We start from the raw sequence: 20,872 nt of genomic DNA on the forward strand, positions 1-20,872 counted from the left end.
CCAGCTTTGTGTCTCCAGCCAGAACTCTTCCCTCAGGCTCCAGGCCCCTGATAAGCGCCTCAGACTTCATGAGTCCAAAACTGGGCTCTATTCATTCTCTGCCAACTATTCCTGCCTTCGTCTCCCCGTCTCAGACCATGACAGCTCCCTCCTCTCATTGCTCAAGACTTAAGGATGACCTTGACTCTGCTACATCATTCATCCAACCTATAAGCACATCCTTCGGCTCCTCCTCCCCAGATAAATTTCCATTGTCTGTGGGGCTCCCACCACACCACAGCTACCGCCCTGGCCACCACAAGCACCTCATGGAATATAACAGTCACTGGCCCTCCTTACTCCCACCCGTGCTCCCAGCCCACTCTGCACACTGTAAAGAGAATCTGTTAAAACAAAGTCAGGTTCCATCCCTGCTCCGCTCAGTGCCCTCTGCAGATAACCATCTCGCTCAGTGTGAAAGGCAGAGCCCCTCAAATGGCCCCTGAGGCTCCCCTGCCCCTCTCTGACTTCTGCTCTTCCCCCATTCACTCAATCCACCCCAGCTGGCCTCCTCGCTGTTCCTGGAATGCACCAAGCACGTGCCCACCTCAGGGCCTTTGCACCTGCCATGCTCTGTCCCTGAAACTCTGTCCCCCTAGATAACCACTGGGCTTGCTCCTCATGCTTTAAGTTGCTGATCAAATGTCACATGGTCAATGAAGGCTTCCCATCGCATTTTTGAAAATAGTTTTATTTATTTATTTGCTTTTGGTTGTGCTGGGTCTTCGTTGCTGCATCCAGTTGCGGAGAGAGAGGGCTACACTCTAGCTGCGGTGTGTGGGCTTCTCATTGCAGTGGTTTCTCTTATCGTGGAGCACGGGCTCTAGGGCTTGTCCCATTACACTTTAAGCAGCCCTCTCTCTCCCCACACCAGCAATTGGCCCCCTGGGCACATATCAACCTCTGACAATATTGTGTGTGTGCTAAGTTGCTTCAGTTGTGTCCAATTCTTTGCAGCCCTGCGGACTGTAGCCTGACAGGCTCCTCTGTCCATAGGATTCTCCAGACAGGAATACTGGAGTGGGTTTCCATGCCCTCCTCCAAGGGATCAAACCCACATCTCTTATGTCTCCCGCATTGGCCGGCGGGTTCTGTACCACTAGTGCCACCTGGGAAACCCTCTGACATATCATATACTGTTTATTTGGTCTGTTTCCCTCTTTAGAACAAGAGTTTCATAAGGGTAAGGGCCTAAGCTTTGCTGCTAAATCCCCATCGCTTAGAATAGCGCCTAGCCCATGACAGGTGTTCATTAAGTGTTCGTGTAATAAATGAACAAACTTAACCCCCGGGCTACACAACCTGGGGTCTCATGGGCTGTGATTCTGGGTTTCCAGGGTGTGTGTGTTGGGGGCATTCTGAACCTGGGGATGGGGGGGTTCTCTGAAGAGGGCAAATGACTCCCAAGGGTAGAGGGAGGTGACCAGGTTCAGAGGTCCTGCCAGACTCTATTCTAAAATAGTGGAATCTATATCTCCCTCTCTTTCCCCGGGAAATGGTCCTGGTACATGCTGCCTCCTGGGTGATGCTGACCTTCTTGATAAAACCTGACCAGGCCCAAGGTCTAGATGACCATGCCCGTGACGACAATCTAAGAGGCAGAAGGATTCTACTGGGCTGGGATTCTAGCACCTCTCTGTTGTAGGGACTCCAAGTTCATAGAAAGGGAAACTGAGGTCCAAGAAGAGATGAGACTCTCCAACACCCCATGAACCATGGTGGGCAACAGAGGCGGGAGACCCTTCACCACAACCCCCAGAAGGGGCAGAAGCTATAGAGCAAGGTGAGGGTGCCCCTGCCCTGCTGTGTGATCTGGGGCAAGTCGCACAACCTCTCTGGGTCTGCTTGCCAAAGAGGAAGCCCTGTGTTGGCCAGCTGCGCATGTCCAGTGGGTCTCTGCACCCCCCTCTGAAGCCCCCCCACCGTGGAGCCGCCAGGCCTTCCTGTTTACTCGAGGCCCCTCTCTCGGCTGGGAGGCGACAGCCTTGGCCTCCTCCGCTCCCTGCTTCCTTCCTCTCCCACTTCAGTGCCTCCGGCCAGGCCCTCAGGGCCCCCGAGGCCAAGACTTAGGGGCGCAGTCCACAGGGGCGGGGGCATCTGAGGATACCTCCCTACCTGAGAGCGCTTCCTCTCTGAGACCCTGAGGTTACAGAGAGGCTGCATGGTTAAAATGTTCCTGCATCTTGGGAGGGTCCCCAGAGACCTGAAGAGTGACCGTTTCTACAGTCTCAGATTGGCCATCACGCTGCCCTCTCAGCCCGCCACTAGGCGCTGAGCACACACTGACTCTAGAGATGCCCCCTCTTCCCACGCCTTCCCTGGGCTCCCACCTCCACAGGGCAGCTCCTCTCTGAGCTCCCCAAAGTAGGGGGCTGTAGACCAGCAGCTGGGGCCTCCTGCCCAAAGCAGACCTGCTGAAGCAGAGTCAGCTTTTCTAAGACCCCAGGGAGATGCGTGTGCAGGTTACAACTGGAAGCGCTGCAGGACTCACTGTCCTTCTTGGTTTAAAAACTCTTCCTGGGACTTCCCCCAGCGAGCCAGTGGTTAAGACTCCATGCTCTCAAAGCAGGGAGCACGGGTTCAATCCCTGGTTGAGGAACTAACATCCCACATGCTTCGCAGTGTGGCCAACAAACAAACAAACCTTCGTGAGTTTAGTCTATTAGGTATTCCTGCCCCAAAGACTTCTCTTAAATCTACGAAGCCTCTACAGCTAACTTCCAGTTTACAAGAAGTTCAAGGTGTGGGGTAGCGGGTGAAACACCACCACGAGAAAGTGACAGAAGAATCTGGAAAAAGGAATTTTCTGTAGGACAACCAGTCCCTTCACAGTCAGCGTCAGAGAGCAGAAAGGCCTTCGAGGTTAAAAGAGGTTTCATGGAATCACAACCAAATGCGGTGTGTGGTCCTGGGTTGCATCCTGGTTTGACCACAGACATGTTTTGGGGACCATTGGGGAAAAGTGCATGTAGTCTGATTATTATCTATCACAGTGTTACTGTTAACCCAGTGTTCTTGGACCGATGAGTTGTGGTTATATAGGAAAGGGTCCTTATTGTAAAGTCATACTGAAGTCAGACTTTAGGGGTGAAATGTTTTCATATCTGTAATTTACTTAAAAGTGGTTTGGCAAAAGTAAAACAATGAGGTATGGAAAAATAGCACCAATTACTAAATGTTGGTGATGGATGTATGGAGGTTCATCACATTATTTCCTCCAGTTTTCAGTTTGCTTGAAAATGTTCATTAAAAAGTTAAGCTCTGGGACTTCCCTGGTGGTCCAGTGGTTAAGAACCCGCCTTATAACGCAAGGGACAAGGGTTCAGTCCCCGGTCAGAGAACTAAGGTCCCACATGCTGCAACGGAGATCCTGCGTGCCACATCTAAGACCCAACACAGCAAATACATAACTATTAAAATATATTAATTAAATAGAATATATATGAATCAAATTATGTACTTCTGTCCCTTTAAGGTTTCAGCCCTCCCCACACTCAATGGGCCGTCTCCACCTCTGAGGCTCTGCAGAGCTGTCCCCTCTGCCCTTCCTAATGAAACATACTCCTGGTTTCCTTCAAGGCCCCACTCCAGAGCTCCAGCTCAAGGAAACTCCCGCCACCCGGGCCCCCTCTGGTCTGGGTGGAGTAGCTCGGGTGGAATTTTGTGAATATGGCCGCCCTTGTTCCTAGAGCCACTGCACATGGACCAGGGGGTTTGTGACCCCGTCTTCCGAGCATAGCAGTTGCTCTGGAAAGTAGAATGAACAAACGTGAATGAAGGAAACCCTCACAGGGAGGTTTGTGGTGGCAAGGATGGGTGGAGCTGTTAAAAAGTTTGTGGTTTTTTTTCAAATTCTCAAGGGTTTTTTGTTTTTTATTAATAAAGTGATTCCATGGTGAATAGTTGGGGTCAGCTTAGGTTTTCATAAACTAAAGACATATCTGAATTAATGAAGCTGTACTTAAAAAATAAAGGTAACGAAGATGATTTTGTCAGGTAGATTCCTCTTAGCTTTGTATCATTTGGGGCGTGTTTTTCCACTTACCCTCACACTGATCATGACAACCTCAACAGAGGAGGTGCGTGCACGCCTGTGTGTGTTTTATCCCAGTTTGACAGATGCTCAGACAGTAAAGAATCTGCCTGCAATGAAGGAGACCTGGGTTCAATCCCTGAGTCAGGAAGATCCCCTGGAGAAGGGAATGACAACCCATTCCAGTATTCTTGCCTGCAGAATTCCATGGACAGAGAAGTCTGGCAGGCTACAGTCCATGGTGTCTCAGAGAGTCGGACCTGACTGAATGACTACACTTTCACTTTCCTTTTGACAGATGCAACAAGGAGACCCCGAGGTTAGAGGTCACAGAACGAGTAGGGAGTCCTTTGCGTGCCCTGGTTGGCATGGCTCACAGACTAACCAGCCGCAGAAGACCAATCTGTACCCCACCCGGGGCCTCGTGGTGCAGGCCTTCTAGAACCTCTCTCTCCTATACTATTATCTACAGATTTCATGTTCTTTCAATAGACTCACTTTTTATAACTTAAATATGTTTATTTTAAAGGAAAGTTTAACTAATGACTGTAAATGGAAAACCAGCCACACGTGCCATAAATAGAAGCGGACACACACGCGGGTGACCCTCACCCCACCCAGGATTCCGTCCCAGCCGGGGGTGCCCTGCTGGAGACTCTCTTGGCTTTAAAAGGAGCCAGCTGGGCTTGGGACAGGTGTTAGGGACAAGTGAGCACCAAGGGAGACGCTCTCCGTGATGAGGTCAAGGCGTGAAAGAGAACAGAAGAGGGAAGATAGTTCTCCCGGGGGATTCTGGGGGATTCTGAGGCATTCCCAAAGCATCCTGCCAAGGCTGCTCTGGTCTGTGGTTCCACAGGCTGTGGTACTGACCACTCACACCCCTGGCTCGGTGTGTTCTTGTCCTAACCTTGGTTGGGGGGTAGAGGGAGGAGCACTGAGCCTAATTCAGACTTGGAAACGGGCTCGGGGAGGGAAGGTTGTGACCTGTCCAGGGCTGCATGGTGGGACATCCTGCAGGTCTCACCTCCAGGGAGGCACCCTTGACCATGACCCCCCTTCATTCCCAGTGCTCTGTCCAGACCCTCAGAGCATCTCGCGCCAAGAAGGCCAATTCACTGCCCACCCAGCCAGCTGATGTGTTCTGCCCTCCCTGCCCGGGGAGCCCCTACCCCTACCCCCAGCCCATGACCATGCTGCCTGCTCCAGCCCTGTCCCCCGTGACGGTTTGGAACAGAAAACATGCTCAGAGCTAAGGGGCTCAGGACCAAGTTCACACAGCAAGGATACAGGGGAAGCCAGGCCAGGGCCCAGCTCTGCCTGACCATGAGCCCCTGAGAACCAGGACCCCACCTCCATCACCCAGCGTCCCCCCGCTTGGCACAGCCCATGCCCAGCACACCCCTGTGTGAGGGGGATTTTCCACTGGAGCAAGGAGAGGGGCGCCAGCTGAAGTGGGTTGAGAGGGGCCCCGACAAGGAACCAGAGGGGGAGGGGCTGGGGACTCAAGGCTGGGGCGTCCACACCCTGTGAATCAACCCTGATGGAAGCAAAGAAAAAGGAATAAAACTGAATGTCCTTGGAAACTCCTTTAGTGCTCGGCTGTCCATGAAAACAGGATAAAGTGGCTTCCTCTGCCTGTGCTCAGCCGGGCAGGGTGGAGGCGCTGAGCTCAAGCCAGGAAGGCCTCGAGTCAGGACGAGGGTGGGGCGGGGCTCTCGCTGGGGAGGGGGCTCCAGCTTGGCTACTTGAGGGCGTCCAGGTGGGTGCAGACCTGGGAGAAGACATTGTCCACAGAGCCTTCAGCGTTGACCTGTAGGGAGACGGGCCATGAGGGCAGGAGGCCTACGGGGCTTGGTGAGGGGGCTGGGTGGACCCCACAAGGCAGGGGGCTGACCCCCCTGAGAGGCCAAGCCAGGCTCCCCAAGCCCAGCCACAGTGGACAGCAGCCTCTTGTCCAACCAGTGAGGGAAACCAAGGCCCAGTCAGGAGGGCTGTCCCAAGGTGACAGCAATTGGAGGCCACGCCAGGCAAAGACCCAGGTTTTCTCTCGGACCCGCACCTTGCGAACAATGCCGCGTTTCTCGTAGAAGGCGATGACGGGCTCTGTGGCCTTGTAGTAGGTTTCCAGACGCTTCTTGATGGTCTCTTCGTTGTCGTCCACACGTCCGCTGGTCTCTCCGCGCTTCAGGAGCCTCTTGGTCATGGTCTCAGGGCCGGCGTCCACATACAGCAGTAGTGTGGGCTGTGCGATCTGCGGGCAGGGTGCTGTTTACAGGTCCATTCCTGCCCCCTGGGGCCACCTTCTCCTCCACTTTCCACTTCTGAGGCCCACCTGAAACCCACCCATTCCTTCCAGCCCTTCCCCAAGGCAGCCTGCGGAAGCTTGCTCAAACCGATCTGCCCTGCCTCTCCCCTGCTCACACTTCTTCCATGGCTCCCCAGTGCCCTCAGGAGAAAGTCCTAACTGCTCACCTGACCTGCCCTCCTCATTTCATGCTCCTCATGCCTTTGCTGTCCTGGCTTTGGCCACATGACTAGCTGTGGTCGGGCTCTCATCCCCTCCTCGCCAGGTCTCTGCTCGTTCTGGGAACCTCAGTCAGAAACCCTTTCCCTCAACACCAAGGGCTCGCCTTCTGATTTGAGCTAAAATCTCATTCCTCTAGGGCAGTCTTCTCAGATGCTCCCTCCCCCACCCCAACTATGACCCCAGCTCTCTGGGATGCTCTCCCTGGTGGCTCAGACAGTAAAGAATCTGCCTGCAATGCAGGAGACTCGGGTTCGATCCCTGGGTAGGGAAGATCCCCTGGAAAAGGAAATGGCAACTCACTCCAGTATTCTTGCCTGGAGAATCCCATGGACAGAGGAGCTTGGCGAGCTATATAGTCCATGGGGTCTCAAAGAGTTGGACAAGACTGAGCGACTAACACGCTCTTTCACTTTCTTGCAATCAGTCCCCGTTACTTCTGCCTTGAGCTTGTCTCAGGAGTGTGTGCGTGAGTGCTCAGTTGCTTCAGACTCTGCAATCACATGGACTGTAGCCTACCAGGCTCCTCTGTCCATGGGATGATCCCAGGAAGAATACTGGAGTGGGTTGGGTTGTCATTGCCTCCTTCAAGGGATCTTCCCAACCCAGGGATGGAACCCTCATCTCTTGCAGCTCCTGCATTGGCAGGCAGAGCCATGGAGCTACCTGGGAAGGCTTGCCTCTGGTTATTTACTTAACATCCCTCTCCCGGGCAGGCCTGGAGCCCCTGAGGGCAGGTAGATGCATCTTATATCTGCAGGGCTGACCAAACCTGACAAAGGAACAAGGGCTGAGTGAAGGGGCGAGGGGCTGCTTAGCTCTGGGGGTTCTCAACAACGTCACTGTCATTGGAACAAGCATTTCATCTGCGGAGGTTTGGAAGGACCAGGTCGACCAGTCCTCCTCCAGTGAGGCCCAGGCGCCCCCTGGTGGCCAGAGGCTGGAGGACACAGTGGAGCTGGGCCCTGTGCCAAGTCCAGTGCCCACAATATCACCCACAACAGCCCCAGAAAGGATGGGGTCTTTCATTGACCACATTTTCTAGACATGATTGTCACGGCCTGAAGTGACATCACAAAGCTGGTACATCGGGACACGCTCAGGGCTGCCTGGCATCGGACTTCAGGATCCATGGCCTCCTAGCTCGAAGGAAGCCCAGCCAATCCCCATCTCACAGATAGGGAAACTGAGTCCCAGGCCAGGATAGACACTTTCTTGAGCTCCTTCAGCCTCTTAGAGGTCGAGAAATACAGTGTTGGGACACTCCTGGTGGTCCAATGGCTAAGACTCCTTACTCCTGATGCAGGGGGCTCAGGTTTGATCCCCGATCAGGGAACTAGAACCCATAAGCTGCAAATAAAAGCCCAAATGCTGCAGTTAAAGATCCTGTGTGTTGCAACTAAGACCTAGAGCAGCCAAAAAAAATTTTTTTAAGAAATATGGTATATTCCTACTGGGTGAGGCTCAAAGCTGTGGAAGCCCAAAGATGGCCCAGTCTCACAGAGATGGGCACTGGAGATGGAAGTCTGTCCTACCCCAGCCCCCTAAGATGTCAGGTCCTCCCCATATATGGCCCTGCTGCTGACAACCGCCCCTGAGTCCCCATCCACCCTTGCTGACCTCGCCCTCCTCCTGAGAACTCGCAGTTTCCTCTGTTTCCCCATATGGCCTGTGACGTCAGAGATACTGGCATACATCAGAGGCGTGTCTATGTGTGTACATCTGTGTGTGTGTACATGTGTACAATCTCTGTGTATACCTGAGTACATCTGTGTGTATCTGTACGTGTGTACACACGCCTCTGCCTTGTGCTCATGTGTCTGTCGGTACTTGTGTGTACATGAACCTGTGCTTGTATGTACCTGTGGTCACCTACCTGTACATGTGTGTGTTTGGGTGAGGTGTTCCCACCCTGGAGAAGATCCTCCTGGAGGGCATTCATGCCAGGCAGCCCAGAGCCCTCCTCTTCAAGGCTGTCTCTGTCCAGCCAGACTTCCTGTGGTGCCTGGAAGGGGACTAGACTCCCCCCATGGCATTCAAGACCTCAGCCAGGCCTGCACCTCCCTCCCCACGGTACTCCGAGTTGCCCTGCCCCACAGACTCTGTTCTCCCCACACCCCCTGACCTTCCATGCTGCTTCCTGCCCCTCTGACTGTGTGTTCACGGGGTGCCAAGCCCCACTTTTGAAGGTGCATTCTCTCTAACCCCCATGCTACTTTTCAAGGATACTGTCTGTCCCCATTTTGCAGTTGGAGACACGGAGGTTCACAGGCAGAATGATTGGCCCAAGGCCTCAAACAGCTGAATGGGAACCCTTGGCCAGGTTTGTGAACTCCCCAGCTGCTGCCTCCTCTTCTACTCATTTTCCTCTAGACTTCAGAAAGGCCTCCAAAGAGTCATCCTGGGCTTCCTCCTTGCCCACCCTGCCACCCTCCGATGGTCAGTCTATCTCTCCCTCGTCTCAAAACTGCCCATCACGGCAGCTCCTGCCTGCCCGCTCTGTGTCACAGCACCCCCAGGTTGCACTTACCCTCCGCTCAAACTCCTCCCCCTGCTGCACCTCCCGGGGGTAGCCGTCGATCAGAAAGCCTTTGGAAGTATCTACCTTGGCCACCATGGCGTCTCGGAGCATGTCCAGTACTGTCTCCTGGGGGCGCAGCAAAAGAAGGGGGGGTCACGAGCCCCTCTTCTCCAGGCTCCGCTCGAGCCTCTGCACAAGCCAGCCCACAGTTAGAAATGCTCTCTGCCCTAACACAGATTTCCTAAACAAGCTGCCCTCTCCAGGAAGCCTTCTCTGAATTGCGAAGACTTAACTGATTGATCAGGCCATTCATTCATTCATCCATTCATTTCTTCATTCACTCGATAATATGATTGGGCCCCTCCTTCCAGCCTCCTGTCTGAGCCCTGAGGACACAGCTCTGAACAAAGTAGACCTTCCCTGTCCTCAGCACACTCACAGTCTGCTGAGGGGACAGACCAATACACAGTTCACTTATAGTTTCCAAGAATGACATGGGCTATATACTGGCAAAGAAGCAGGGGCGGGAGTCTAAAGTGGGGGGTGGGAGTCTAAAGTGGGGGGCGGGTCTTGGCCCAAATCTGAGGGAGTCAGCAAAGTCTGAAAGCTGAGGAAGAAGGAACATTCCAGGCAGGAAGGAGTGTGATGAATGTGAGGGGATAGAAAGGCCAGGGTGCAGGGAGGGTGGAGAGCTGGGGCCGGGGGTAAAGACTAGGGGGTGTGGGGAGGGGCGCTGAAGGGGGTCGGCAGGCAGGTCCTGGAGGCTCTTGGGAGCTTCTGGAAGGAATTTTATGCCAACAGCAATGAGGACTCTCAGGAGGGTTCAGGGCCAGGGAAGGTCATGGTCAGCCCTGCCGGTGTGTCATGGGCTTTGCTGGCTGGCGTCCACGCAGGGCCACCACCACCCCCACCAACCCTCACCCCGCCAGGGCCCACTCACCAGTGGCACCAGCTGCCCCTTCTCCATGATTTCTGACAGCATCTTGCCCCTAGCCGAGCCTGAGCTGACCTCGGCCCGCAGGAGGTCTCCGGTGGAGAGGTGGGTGAAGCCGTACTTCTGCACAATCTTCTCACACTGGGTGCCCTTCCCCGAGCCGGGCCCGCCTGCAAGCGCCCACCCATTCAGAAGCCCCAAGAAACGGGACCCCTGCAGGGACGGGGTGTCTGCCCAGGCCACCCAGAGAGGTGGGGGCAGAGCCCAGGGTGCCCCCCCAGGCCCAGACTCCCACCGGGAGGCCTTTGAAGCCGCGCCCTTCTCACTGCCTCACCCGCCTGCCTTGGACTCACCCACCACAAAGATGATCTTGGTTTTCTTCAGCTTCTCTGTGGGAGAGAAGAGGGGAGCGGAGCTTGGTGAGTCACTGGACAAGGAGCCAGAGGCACCTCTGAGGTCCCAGGCCTGTGCTGAGCCCCAGGCAGAGGGACGGACACCGCTCATGTTCGCATCAGGGAGGCAAATGAGTCAGCCCAGAGCGAGGGATACGGGGCGAGGGAAACGCAGAGACCGGGACAGGCTGGGGAGGTGAGGCTGATCCAGGCGGAGAGACCCGCAGGGACCAAGGCCTGGAAGTCACGGGCTCCGCACAGGCCGTGAGGGTGACGCTCAGGGGCTCAGACGCCCACCCTCACGGCCCCTCCCTGTGGGCAGCTGGACCAAGGCGCTGGGTCACCTCTGGCTCTAGAGTCTTCCATGATGCGGGGGTCTGTCCCCGAGCAGCAGGCCCCCATGGTCCCGGTCTGCTGTGTCCCCCAGCCTTCCCCCCTCAGGCTCTGGGCCTGCCCATCGCCTGCCTCCCCTAGGCGGTACCAGTGTGGAGTTGGCAACCACAACATATGTTGCCCTGGAGACGGTTGCTGGGGAAGAGGGCTGTGGTGGGCACATGGAACCCTTGCTTAGAGAGGGCGGGAGGGAGCTTGCGTTTCAACCTCTGCCTCAGAACTCCACCAGACCGCAGCCCCACCATACAGAAGGGACTGAGGCCTGGAGGCAGGCGCCTGCTGGGACTGGGCGGGGGGCGGGGGGGGGGCCTCTTTCCAAGCTGCCCGGGCTTCTCCGTTTCTCAGGGAAGTAGGAGCTCTGTGTGCCAATGGGGAGATGAGCTTGGCAAGCTCCCAGGGGTCTTGAGGAGCTGCTAGAATGACTTCCATGGGCTTCCATCGTCTGTGGCCGTGTGAAAGGGTACAAGCCTGGGAGTGGCGGTGGGGGGGCGGTGCGCCCACACAGCCCAGCGGCACCTATGTTCAGAGCCCTGGGGGTAGAAGGATGACTGCCGGCTTCAGGCGCCAGCAGCAGCCAGGCCCACTGGGCTCCTTTAAGAGCCGCCTGTGCCAGGACCCAGTGCCAGGGATGGGATGGGTGGTGTCGCCAGGAGGCGGGCCAGCCGGGCGCTCTGCCCACGTCTCCCTGCAGGACCCAGCCCGCAGGAGCCAGGAGAGCCCAAGACACCCTGAAGACTCAACTCCACTGGTCCGGGAGAGGGGCAGGAGCATGTCCTTGTTTGCCTTGGCATTTGCACACTTGGGGCCTCTCCGCAGGGCAGGCCTTCCCTCACTAGCGCTGTGCCCCCCCTCCAGAAAGAGCCAGAGATTCAGCTCTATAAATACCAGTGTAGGAGGTGAGCTATGGGGCCCTGAGAAGCCTCAAGGAAGCCTCATTCCTTCTAAAATTAATCTTGGAGCTGGTACATCAAGCGAGAGGCCCAAGAGGCCTGAGAAAGATGCTGGAGGCCCCCAGACAGGTCCTTCTGGCAGCTCCAGAGCTACCTCCAAACCGTCTCCGCATGCACACCCCTTTAACAGATGGGCACACTGAGGCCCAGGCTGTGAGTGGGCAAGGAGAGGCGCTTCCATACCTTCCATCCTGCTGTGATCCGGGCAGCCGAGTCAGCGCTCTGCAAGACAAGGGCACAGGCAGCCAAGTGAGGGGGATTTCTTGGACATCCAGCCTCTGACCCCGGCAGCCTCCCAAGGTGGGGGCCAGGCCCTGGCCTGGTCTTCTGGGGATGGAGGGGCCGCTGGGGGCAGGGGAGGCCTGGGAGGCTGGGAGATATTACCGAAGTCACCTTTCCTTGGGGTGCCTCCACTGCCTCACCTGTCTCACGCAGGGCAGGCAGCAGCCCCTTCCACCTACCCAACAGTGAGGGTGACAGCCAGAGGCGTAAACAGCGGCTCCTGCAACTGCTGAACTGTTTCCCTCCCAAGTCCCGGAAAACAGGCCCTGGGTTTGCGTCTGCCCAACACCTTGACAACGCTCCCCAGAGCAGGATGAAAGCCCGGGAGGTGGGAAGGTGTCCTCATCTAGGAGGGGTTTGGACCAGGATGCTCAAAGGGACACAGAGGCCCGAGGGGAGAGAGCTGCGGGTCTGTACTTGGTCCACACCTGCACAGTTCTCAACTGAGCGAGTTCCCCGGCTCCCGCCCCTGTAATGTTGCACCCAATACCTGAATGCCCTTCCCCAAGAAGCTATTGTTGAGGACTCAGTTCAGGTCCCACCTCCTTCAGGAAGCCTTTCTGGACTCTGCCTCCGCTCCCACACTGGCAGGTGACCGGCCTCCAGCATCGCACACACCACGCTATACTGGGCCTCTCTGCTGTACTGCAGCAGAGTTGGGTGGAAGGCCTACCTTCCACCCCGACATGGCCCCTGCCCCCTCCCTGCCTGAGGACCTTGCACCCCATTTTCCCCTCAGCTTGTCAATCAAGCCCAGTGCCTCTTGGGACCACACCCCTCTGCAGCCACAGTTCAGAGGTCTCCCTCCCTCTCCCCTTCCCATCAGTCTCTCTGGAGTTGCCACGACACATCTTTGGCTCCCACTTCTTCACTCCTCACCCCCCAGCCCTCCCCAAGGCTCCCAGCAACCACCACAGACTTTTTTGCCTTAACCTTTGACCCTGAAGCCTGGGCCAGCGTTCCTTCTGCCAGGGACACCTGCCCGGTGCCCCTACTCTGCCCTCTCACTGTTGGCCTCAGGTGCCCTGGACCCTCATCTCTGCCCAGCCAGCCCAGGCCTCTCTCCCCAGCCTCCCAAAAACACAGCCCCTGGACAGGCCCAGAGACCCCCAGCCTCTAAACAGCCCTTACATCATCGGAAGCCACGTACTCTATCACCCAGCCAGAGGCCCCGGTCAGCATGAACGCCCTTCTCCCCACCCACCTCCACCCCACACAAGCACGTCCCAGCCCTCTCGCTCCAGAACTTCCCTCCAGTCTGTGTCCTCACAGCCACTTCCTTGTTCCAAGCAGGGAAACTGGCCCCTGCCCGGCCTCCCGTGGGCCTCCCCACCTCCACACCCCACCAGGCAACCTGCAGGATTTTCTCTGACAAGCATCAAACCACATCCTTGCCTGCTTGAAAGACTTCCACCTGAGGCCCCCTCCGTCCCCCAAATAAACTATAACGTAGCTGACCGAGCCCAGCAATCTGGCCCCCTTGGGAACTCTCCCCTGGGGGCCACTGCTTGAGCTGCTTGAAGCTCCCTCACTCACCACGATCGTGTCCCACCTGCAGGTCCCAGCTAATGTTCCACCCAACACCTGAATGCCCTCCCCCAAGGAGCTATTGTTGAGGACTCAGTTCAGGTCCCACCTCCTTCAGGAAGCCTTCCTGGACTCTGCCCTCCACTCCCATACTGGCAGGTGACCGGCCTCCAGCATCGCACACACCACGCTGTACTGGGCCTCTCTGCTGTACTGCAGGCCTGTGTCCCACGCCTCCGGGCCTGGCCCTGGCTGAGCATGGGGCTGGGGCCTCCCTCCATCCTCACAGCCGTCTTGGGAGGGAAGTGAGGCTTGGGGAGGAGGAGAGATCTGCTCCAGGGCCTGGCTGGGGTCACACTGGGGGCGATGTTCTCTGCTGCCCTGAGCCTGGCATCTGCTAGGTCCTTCAGCAGCTTGCTGACCGTCCTGCCCCCCATGGGGTATGAGCTATAGCCTCTTTCCTGCTGAGTGTGCTGAAGGAACGCTAAGAGCTGCCAGTGGCCCTCCGCTGCTGGTGGGGGAGGGAGAGGGTCCTCCTGGCCAGGGACAGCCTGTGGTGACGCCCTGAGGAGTGGCCTGGACCCCGACCCCACCCCGCCCCACCCCCTCCTGGTAACCTAAGCCCCTCTGCCCTGCTGGCACCTGCCGCTTCTTGGTCCAAAATAACTTGGGTTGTGAGGAGTCCTCACAGAGGCCAAGGGTCCAGGGCAGAGTTGGGTTACGGCCTCAGCACCCAGGCCTTATAAGGCCCCCAGGTCAGGACCACGGCAACTCCTCACATGACTGGGTGGCCTGCTGAGGGGCCCAGAAGGCCGAGGCCCAAAGGGACCGCGACTTCACCTCAATCACAAGGCAAGACTAGGGCAAGAGCCAGGCCTCCCAGCTCCTGACCAGAAGCAGCCTTCTCAGTGGTTGGCAACTGGCTAGGGTTCAAGTCCCAACTCTTATCACTCAGCTGTGTGACCTTGGGCAGCTGGGGTCCCCTCTCTGGGCGAGAGTCCCCAAGCCTAGTCCAGCTGCTGCTGGAGGGTCCCAGGTAGGTAGCTGAATGGCACTCAGGAAAGGCCCCACGGACTGGCTCAGGGGTCCCTCTGAGCCCCTGCCCTTTCAGGAGGCTGGGGCAGGGGGCCAAACATCCAGGGGGCTTCCTGTCCCCCCAGCACTCAAAATGACATGCCAGGATAGCTCCTCCCAACACCTAGGCTAACCCTTCCCAGGTCCTAGGGTAGGGAGCCCAGTCACAGCTCTCCTCCCAGGTCCCCAGCTGAGACGGGCCAAGGGCAGGGACCTGGAGCCCCAGGAGTGCCAGCGGGACAAAGGGGTGACTGTCACGGAGGCCAGGAGGGACAGCAACACACACACACACACACCCATCCCCAGGACACACACAGTGTGGCACAGACATCTAGTGCAGAGCCTGGGGAATACCGCCAGGCAGATACTTACAGATCACAAGCTGGGATACGAACACAGCCTTACGAAGCCTGAGGAGACCCCGACACGCACAGACACACAATTCCCCCAGGTGCGTGTAGCTTCCCCACTCCCGGCAGGGGCGCCCCCCGCCCTAACACACGTGCACAAGCACACACACGGGCACACACTGACCTGGGGGAAGGGTGAGGGTGGGCACAGGGGCCAGTGCGTGCCCTCCCTGTCCTCGCCAGCCGCCGCAAAGGAGACTATTTATAAGGCTGTCAGCGGCGCGCGGCATGCCGGGAGCCAGCGCTCCGTGATGGCAGGGAGGGAGGGAGGGAGGGAGGCAGGGAGAACGGACCGGGAAGGGAGGGGGCGCTGGACCGGAGCGGAGCCCTGGTGGGAAGCCAGGCCATGCACCCCCAGGTGGCACTGTGCAGCTTCCCGAGGGGTTTTCATTCCTCTGTTACTTCCACTGTACCTGCATCACTCCAGGGGGACCAGACCAGACTTCTTCTATGACCGCTGGGGAAGCTGACGCCCAGAGAGGAGAGGCTCTTTGCACAAAATCCCACAGCAAATCCATGGCAGAGAGAGAGGCCAGAACCGGGGTGGAGGGGACCAAGGTATGTGTTCTGGGGGCTTTGCTGTCCAGACAAGCCCCCAGCCCCTCCTCAGATCCTGCCCTGAAGTCTCTGGGCCAACAGCCACCCAGAATTCCTCCTCCTCTGTTGGAAGGGGCCTCAAGAGCTTCTCTGGGACTGTAACTCCCCAGAACTCTGAAGATCACCCACATATCCATCTCGCAGCCAGTGGCTGCATGCATGTGTGCATGCTCAATCGTGTCCAACTCTTTCTAACCCCAGGGACTGTAGCCCGCCAGCCTCCTCTGTCCATGGGATTTTCCAGGTAAGAACACTGGAGTGGGCTGCCATTCCCCTCTCCAGGGGATCTTCCTGACCCAGGGATCAAACCTGCATCTCCTGCTTGGCAGGCAGATTCTTTACCATCTGAGCCAGTGATAGTGTAGAAGATTATTTAAAAAACAAAAACAGCCCTGTCCCCATGCAGCTGCCAGGCAGTTCCCAGTGAGGCCAGCTTGAGGATGTGGGACATTAAGAATGCTGTGGGCACAGATGGGGACTGATAGTCCTGATGCAAAGAACAGCTCCCATTAATGAGGCTCACTGGGCACCAAGTGCTGGGCAGAGCACTGGACTCAGACCACGTCTGCAATCCTTAAACACAAGGAAAATGAGGGTCACAGCTGTAAAAGAGCTTGCCTGGGGTTCCCAGGTAGAGAGCGAAGTATTTACCCAGAGGTTTTCATGAGACGGGGACACAGCAATAGTTGCTGAATGAAGTAGCAGAGCAGAGATGAGAGCCTAGGACCACGTAGCTTCAGAACTCATGCACTTGACTGCTAGACCATATCACGACCTTGAAGGCAGCAGCCCCAGATGGTAGAGTGGGTTGAATCTGGAACTTGTCTTGCAGGCACTAAGGAGCCATGGAAGGTGTTTAAGCGAGAGGGTAAGACTCTCAGGAGAGTGAGGCCACCTTAGATGGGTGGCTTCTTTTTAGCAACAACAGCATCCTGGATACCAGGAGGCTTGGGTCTAATCCCAACACTGCCACCTGTGACATCAGACAAGGCTCTCACTCGTTGGGATTTTAGTTTCCCCATCTGTGGGAGGGGTGAGTCGTGGGTCAGAGAGTCTGCCCTAGAAATTGTTTGAAAGGCCCTCTCAAAAGCTGTAGGTGGTTGTGTGCATGGGCGCAACCTTTGGGGAAAGCAAATTGATGTCAATCATCCGTGTGACTCTCTGCTCTTAGGAATCCCACGAGTGGGCACAGAAGGTGTACAGTGCAGACCAACTGATAGGAGGGGCAATGGTACAGACAGTCAGGGTGGGGACCTGGCAACCGCCCTAGAGTCAGCGAAAGAAGGGAAGCTGGAGGTCTATGCAGCTAGGGGGCAAGAGGAAGAGGCTAAGGGCCCAACTGCATTGATCTTATCCCACCTGAGTGAAAATAATTCTGAACGTGTGTGTGTGGCATAAAATCTAGCCCTATAATTTTTTTCTCCATTTTAACATCTCTGAAATTGGTTTTGTTTAATATTTATTTATTAGGCTGTGCCGGGTCTTAGTTGTGGCACCTGGGGTCTTCTGTCTTTGCTCCTACACACAGGGTCTTTAGCTACTGCATGTGAACTCTGAATTGTGGCAAGAGAGATCTAGTTCCTGGCCAGGGATCGACCCTGGATGCCCTACATTGGAAGTGTGGAGTCAGCCACTGGACCACCAGGGAAGTCATTGAAATAGTTTTGTCTTATAATTGAATCAATGGTATCTGTTTTTTCAACTTTTTTTCTTTAATATTTATTTGGCTTTGCTGGGTCTTATTTTCAGCCCATGGGATCTTTGCTCTTTGGCTGTGGCATGCAAACCCTTAGTTGCAACAGGTGGGATCTAGTTTCCCGACCAGGGATAAAACCCGGGCCCCCTGCACTGGGAGCGTGGAGCCTCAGACACGTAACCACCAGGGAAGTCCCTGAAATAGCTCTGTCTTATAATCAAATCAATGGTATCTTAAAGTTGATGAACTAAAGCAAAACAAAGAGAGCAAGGGTGGGCACAGGATCCCCTGAGTGAAGGCAGGACTTTCACTTCTGCCTTAAAGGCTTCGAAACACGTTTCTTAAATACAACAAGCGTCTATAGATGTACCTTGAGGACACTGCTATGCTATGCTAAGTCACTTCAGTCGTGTCTGACTCTGTGCGACCCCAGAGACGGCAGCCCACCAGGCTCCCCTGTCCCTGGGATTCTCCAGGCAAGAACACTGGAGTGGGTTGCCATTTCCTTCTCCAATGCATGAAAGTGTAAAGTGAAAGTGAAGTCGCTCAGTCATGTCCGACTCTTAGCGACCCCATGGATTACAGCCTAATAGGCTCCTCCGTCCATGGGATTTTCCAAGCAAGAGTACTGGAGTGGGGTGCCATTGCCTTCTCCATGAGGACATTAGGCTAAGTGAAATAAGCCAGTCACAAAAAGACAAATATTGTATGATTCTATTTATACAAAGGGTCTCAAGCAGTCAAATTTGTAGAAACAGAAAGAGTGATGGTTACCAGGGGTGGAGGGGAAGGGGAAATTCAGAGCAGTTGTTTGATAGGTTTAGAGTTTCAGATATGCAAGATGAAAAAGTTCTGGGGTCTGTTTCACAATGGAAAAAAACGCAATGTAAATATACTTACTACTACTAAACCGTGCACTTAAAAAAGGGTAAGTGGTAAATCATATGTGTGTTTTTTTTTTACCACTATAAAAAAATTTTTGAATCTTACAGACTGAACAAAAAATATATTAGGCACCTGTTTTCATTATTTCCTTTGCATATGATCTATGGATTTTCCACCAGTGCTGAGATATTAAAGTTTCAGGATTTTTTTTTTTCCCAGCTACAATCTAAAGAAAGAAAAAAGAGAGAGAGAGAAGACAGGAGGAAGGGAGGGAAGCAGGAGGGAAGGAGGGAAGGAGAAAAAGGAAGGAAGGGAAGGAGGGAAATGAAAAAGGTACATGGAAGAAAAATCTGGAAGATTAGACTGTCACCAGGGAGCAGAACTGGGTGATCCCCTTGCTTTCTATCTTACAGTGTTTGTATGTTGTGTTAGTAGCTCAGTTGTATCCAACTCTGCAACATCATGCATCATTGTCTGCCAGGCTCCTGTGTCCGTGGGTTTCTCCAGGCAACAGTACTGAAGTGGGTTGCCATTTCCTTCTCCAGAGTATCTTCCTGACCCAGAGATCAAACCTGGGCCTCCTGCACTGCAGGCAGATTCTTTACCATCTGAGACACCAGGGAAGCCCATCGTGCTTGTATAGTTCAAGTTATTTTAAAACATAAAAAAATACCTAAAATATAACCATACAGAATGAAACCAATTAAAAAAAAAATTTGAAAATACTCTAGCTAAAAAAGAATTCCAGTGCGCCGGCATCAGGGGACACATCTGAAGCGGCCACTCTTTGAGGTGCACAGCTGGATCCACGCGTCCAGCACATGGGGCTGGGGTGTGGAGCTGCCCCGGGCGGGCCTGGCCAGACAGCAGAGCATCCGCAGGAAACAGCTGGAGTGGCTGCTTCAAGCAGTGCATGTGAGGTTGGCAGCGGGTGGGAGATGCCCCCTCCCACAAGGAGGGGTACCCAGGTAAAAGGGTTCACGGGAGGGCCCTGAACCCCCAACTAGGAGGTGGACTTGGTCCTGACCATGGTGGGAAGCCAGTGAAGGTTTCAGAGCAAAGCTGGCCATGATGAGGTGGCTTCAGGAAGCTAAGTTTGGCCAAGAGTGGCCCTGTCTCGGCTGGGTCTATTCTGAGGAGGTAAGAGCACGGGGTGGTTGAGGATTGGACCCCAGGCCTCTTGCTCTCAACATCTTCCATCAAAGTCCTACTTGCTGATTCTGAACTGGGCTACCCCCAGCAACTGGGTCCACCCCCAGCAACCAACCCGTCTTGACTCCCTCCTGCTGGCGCCCCCTTTGTGCCACTGGTGGGGAGACAGGAGACCACAGCATTCTGGAAGAAATCCCGCCCCCCGCACCCCCTGAAACCTCTGCCTGGACCCCAATTCCCAGTAGCCTTTACGTGGGGCTGGAAGTGTGTCACGTCCCTGTATCCCCTTCCCGGGTGGATCCCTAGGCTCCCCCATGTAATGACTTTGCCGGGAGTCCCGCCCCTCGGATACACCCACCACCACCACCATTACTGTCTGGTCACCCTGGGCCCGGACCCCAGGCCTCCCAGCCGCCTCCTCATCCTGCTGCTGTCTGAGCAAGGACGGCCTCTCCAAGCAGGAAGGATGGAGGCTTTGCCCCTCGGATTGGCCCTTGCGGCCTTCTGCCACCCTGTCCCTAGTGGTCTCATCTTCCACTGCTCCCTTCTTTGGCCGCCCCACTGCCTACCGAGCGGGGCTGTGGGTTCCCCTGCCAGGCTTCCATTCGGGCCCTTCTTCCCTCCTGACATCCCCTCCCTCATCAGTTGCACCTCACACAGCACATGGCCCGTGGCTACCGACAGTGAACATATATGTGAACTGAGGCAAAGGCGGGGGCCATTCTCACCACCCGCCAGCTCCGTGGTCCCCATCCCGCTGGCGCAGTGCCCAGGAGAACTCTTTTCCATCCCCGGCAGGCTGCCTGCCCTTGTCTCACAGTCACCCTTTGTTAGGCCTCCGCTCCCAAGGGCATCTTATCTGACTAAACAGGTTGTAATCTCCCAGAGTCACGGACCCCCTACCTCCTGCCAACCTGGAGTAAACAAGTCCTTTTGCTGAGAGGTTGGAGGGATTCACAGCTCACACACCTGGCCAGGGCTGCAGCCCTGCCTGACTCCCTCCTGTTCAGGCTTGCAGGATACTCCTGCTCCCTACCCTGGGCACCGACCCCCCAGCCTCCCCACCCTGCTTACAGCCAACCTCTGACCCCACTGCCTGCCTGTCCCTGTCAACCTCCTCCATCCCATCCCCCTTGCTTCTGGGACAGAAATGTCATCCTTTCCCACCCCCTTCTCTTCCTGTGGGATGCTCTTCCCCTCCAAACCTCTGCAGGAACCATCCTCAGGAAGAGCGTCACCTCCACAGCTGCAGCGCCCTGTGCAGCCCTCACTGCCCTGAGCCTGTCGCGGGCCCCTCGCCTCCCTTGATCCTAACCTCCTTGAGAGTAGTGTCTGGTTTCAGCCCAGAGGGAGCTGGGGTTCTGAGAGGGGGAGTGACTTGCTCAAAGTCACAAGGGCAGGGGGAGGTCAGACTGGAAGAGCCAGGTGAGCATCCCCCAACCCCCAGGGCCACCAGGTCTCCA

General features: G+C 55.8%; 1 protein-coding gene across 3 annotated transcripts; it reads right to left on the reverse strand.

The window, feature by feature from the left end:
* Positions 1-5,643: 5,643 nt before the first annotated feature.
* AK1 (adenylate kinase 1) lies at positions 5,644-15,309 on the reverse strand. Of its 3 annotated transcripts, none has more exons than XM_061433618.1 (7): positions 15,204-15,309; positions 11,970-12,008; positions 10,405-10,440; positions 10,058-10,221; positions 9,127-9,243; positions 6,132-6,323; positions 5,644-5,882 (listed from the first exon to the last, which is right to left on the reverse strand). In XM_061433618.1, exons 2-7 carry the CDS (start codon positions 11,974-11,976, stop codon positions 5,814-5,816), a joined length of 585 nt encoding a protein of 194 aa, XP_061289602.1. In that variant the 5' UTR covers positions 11,977-12,008; positions 15,204-15,309; the 3' UTR covers positions 5,644-5,813. The 3 variants fall into 3 exon arrangements, with proteins under 3 accessions (XP_061289602.1, XP_061289603.1, XP_061289601.1); XM_061433619.1 differs by lacking the exon at positions 15,204-15,309 and adding an exon at positions 13,705-13,883; XM_061433617.1 differs by lacking the exons at positions 11,970-12,008; positions 15,204-15,309 and adding an exon at positions 10,788-10,950.
* Between the last annotated feature and the right edge of the window lie 5,563 nt (positions 15,310-20,872).

The sequence above is a fragment of the Bos javanicus genome, chromosome 11, assembly GCF_032452875.1.
Source record: "Bos javanicus breed banteng chromosome 11, ARS-OSU_banteng_1.0, whole genome shotgun sequence".
In the NCBI taxonomy this organism is placed as follows: Eukaryota; Metazoa; Chordata; class Mammalia; order Artiodactyla; family Bovidae; genus Bos; species Bos javanicus.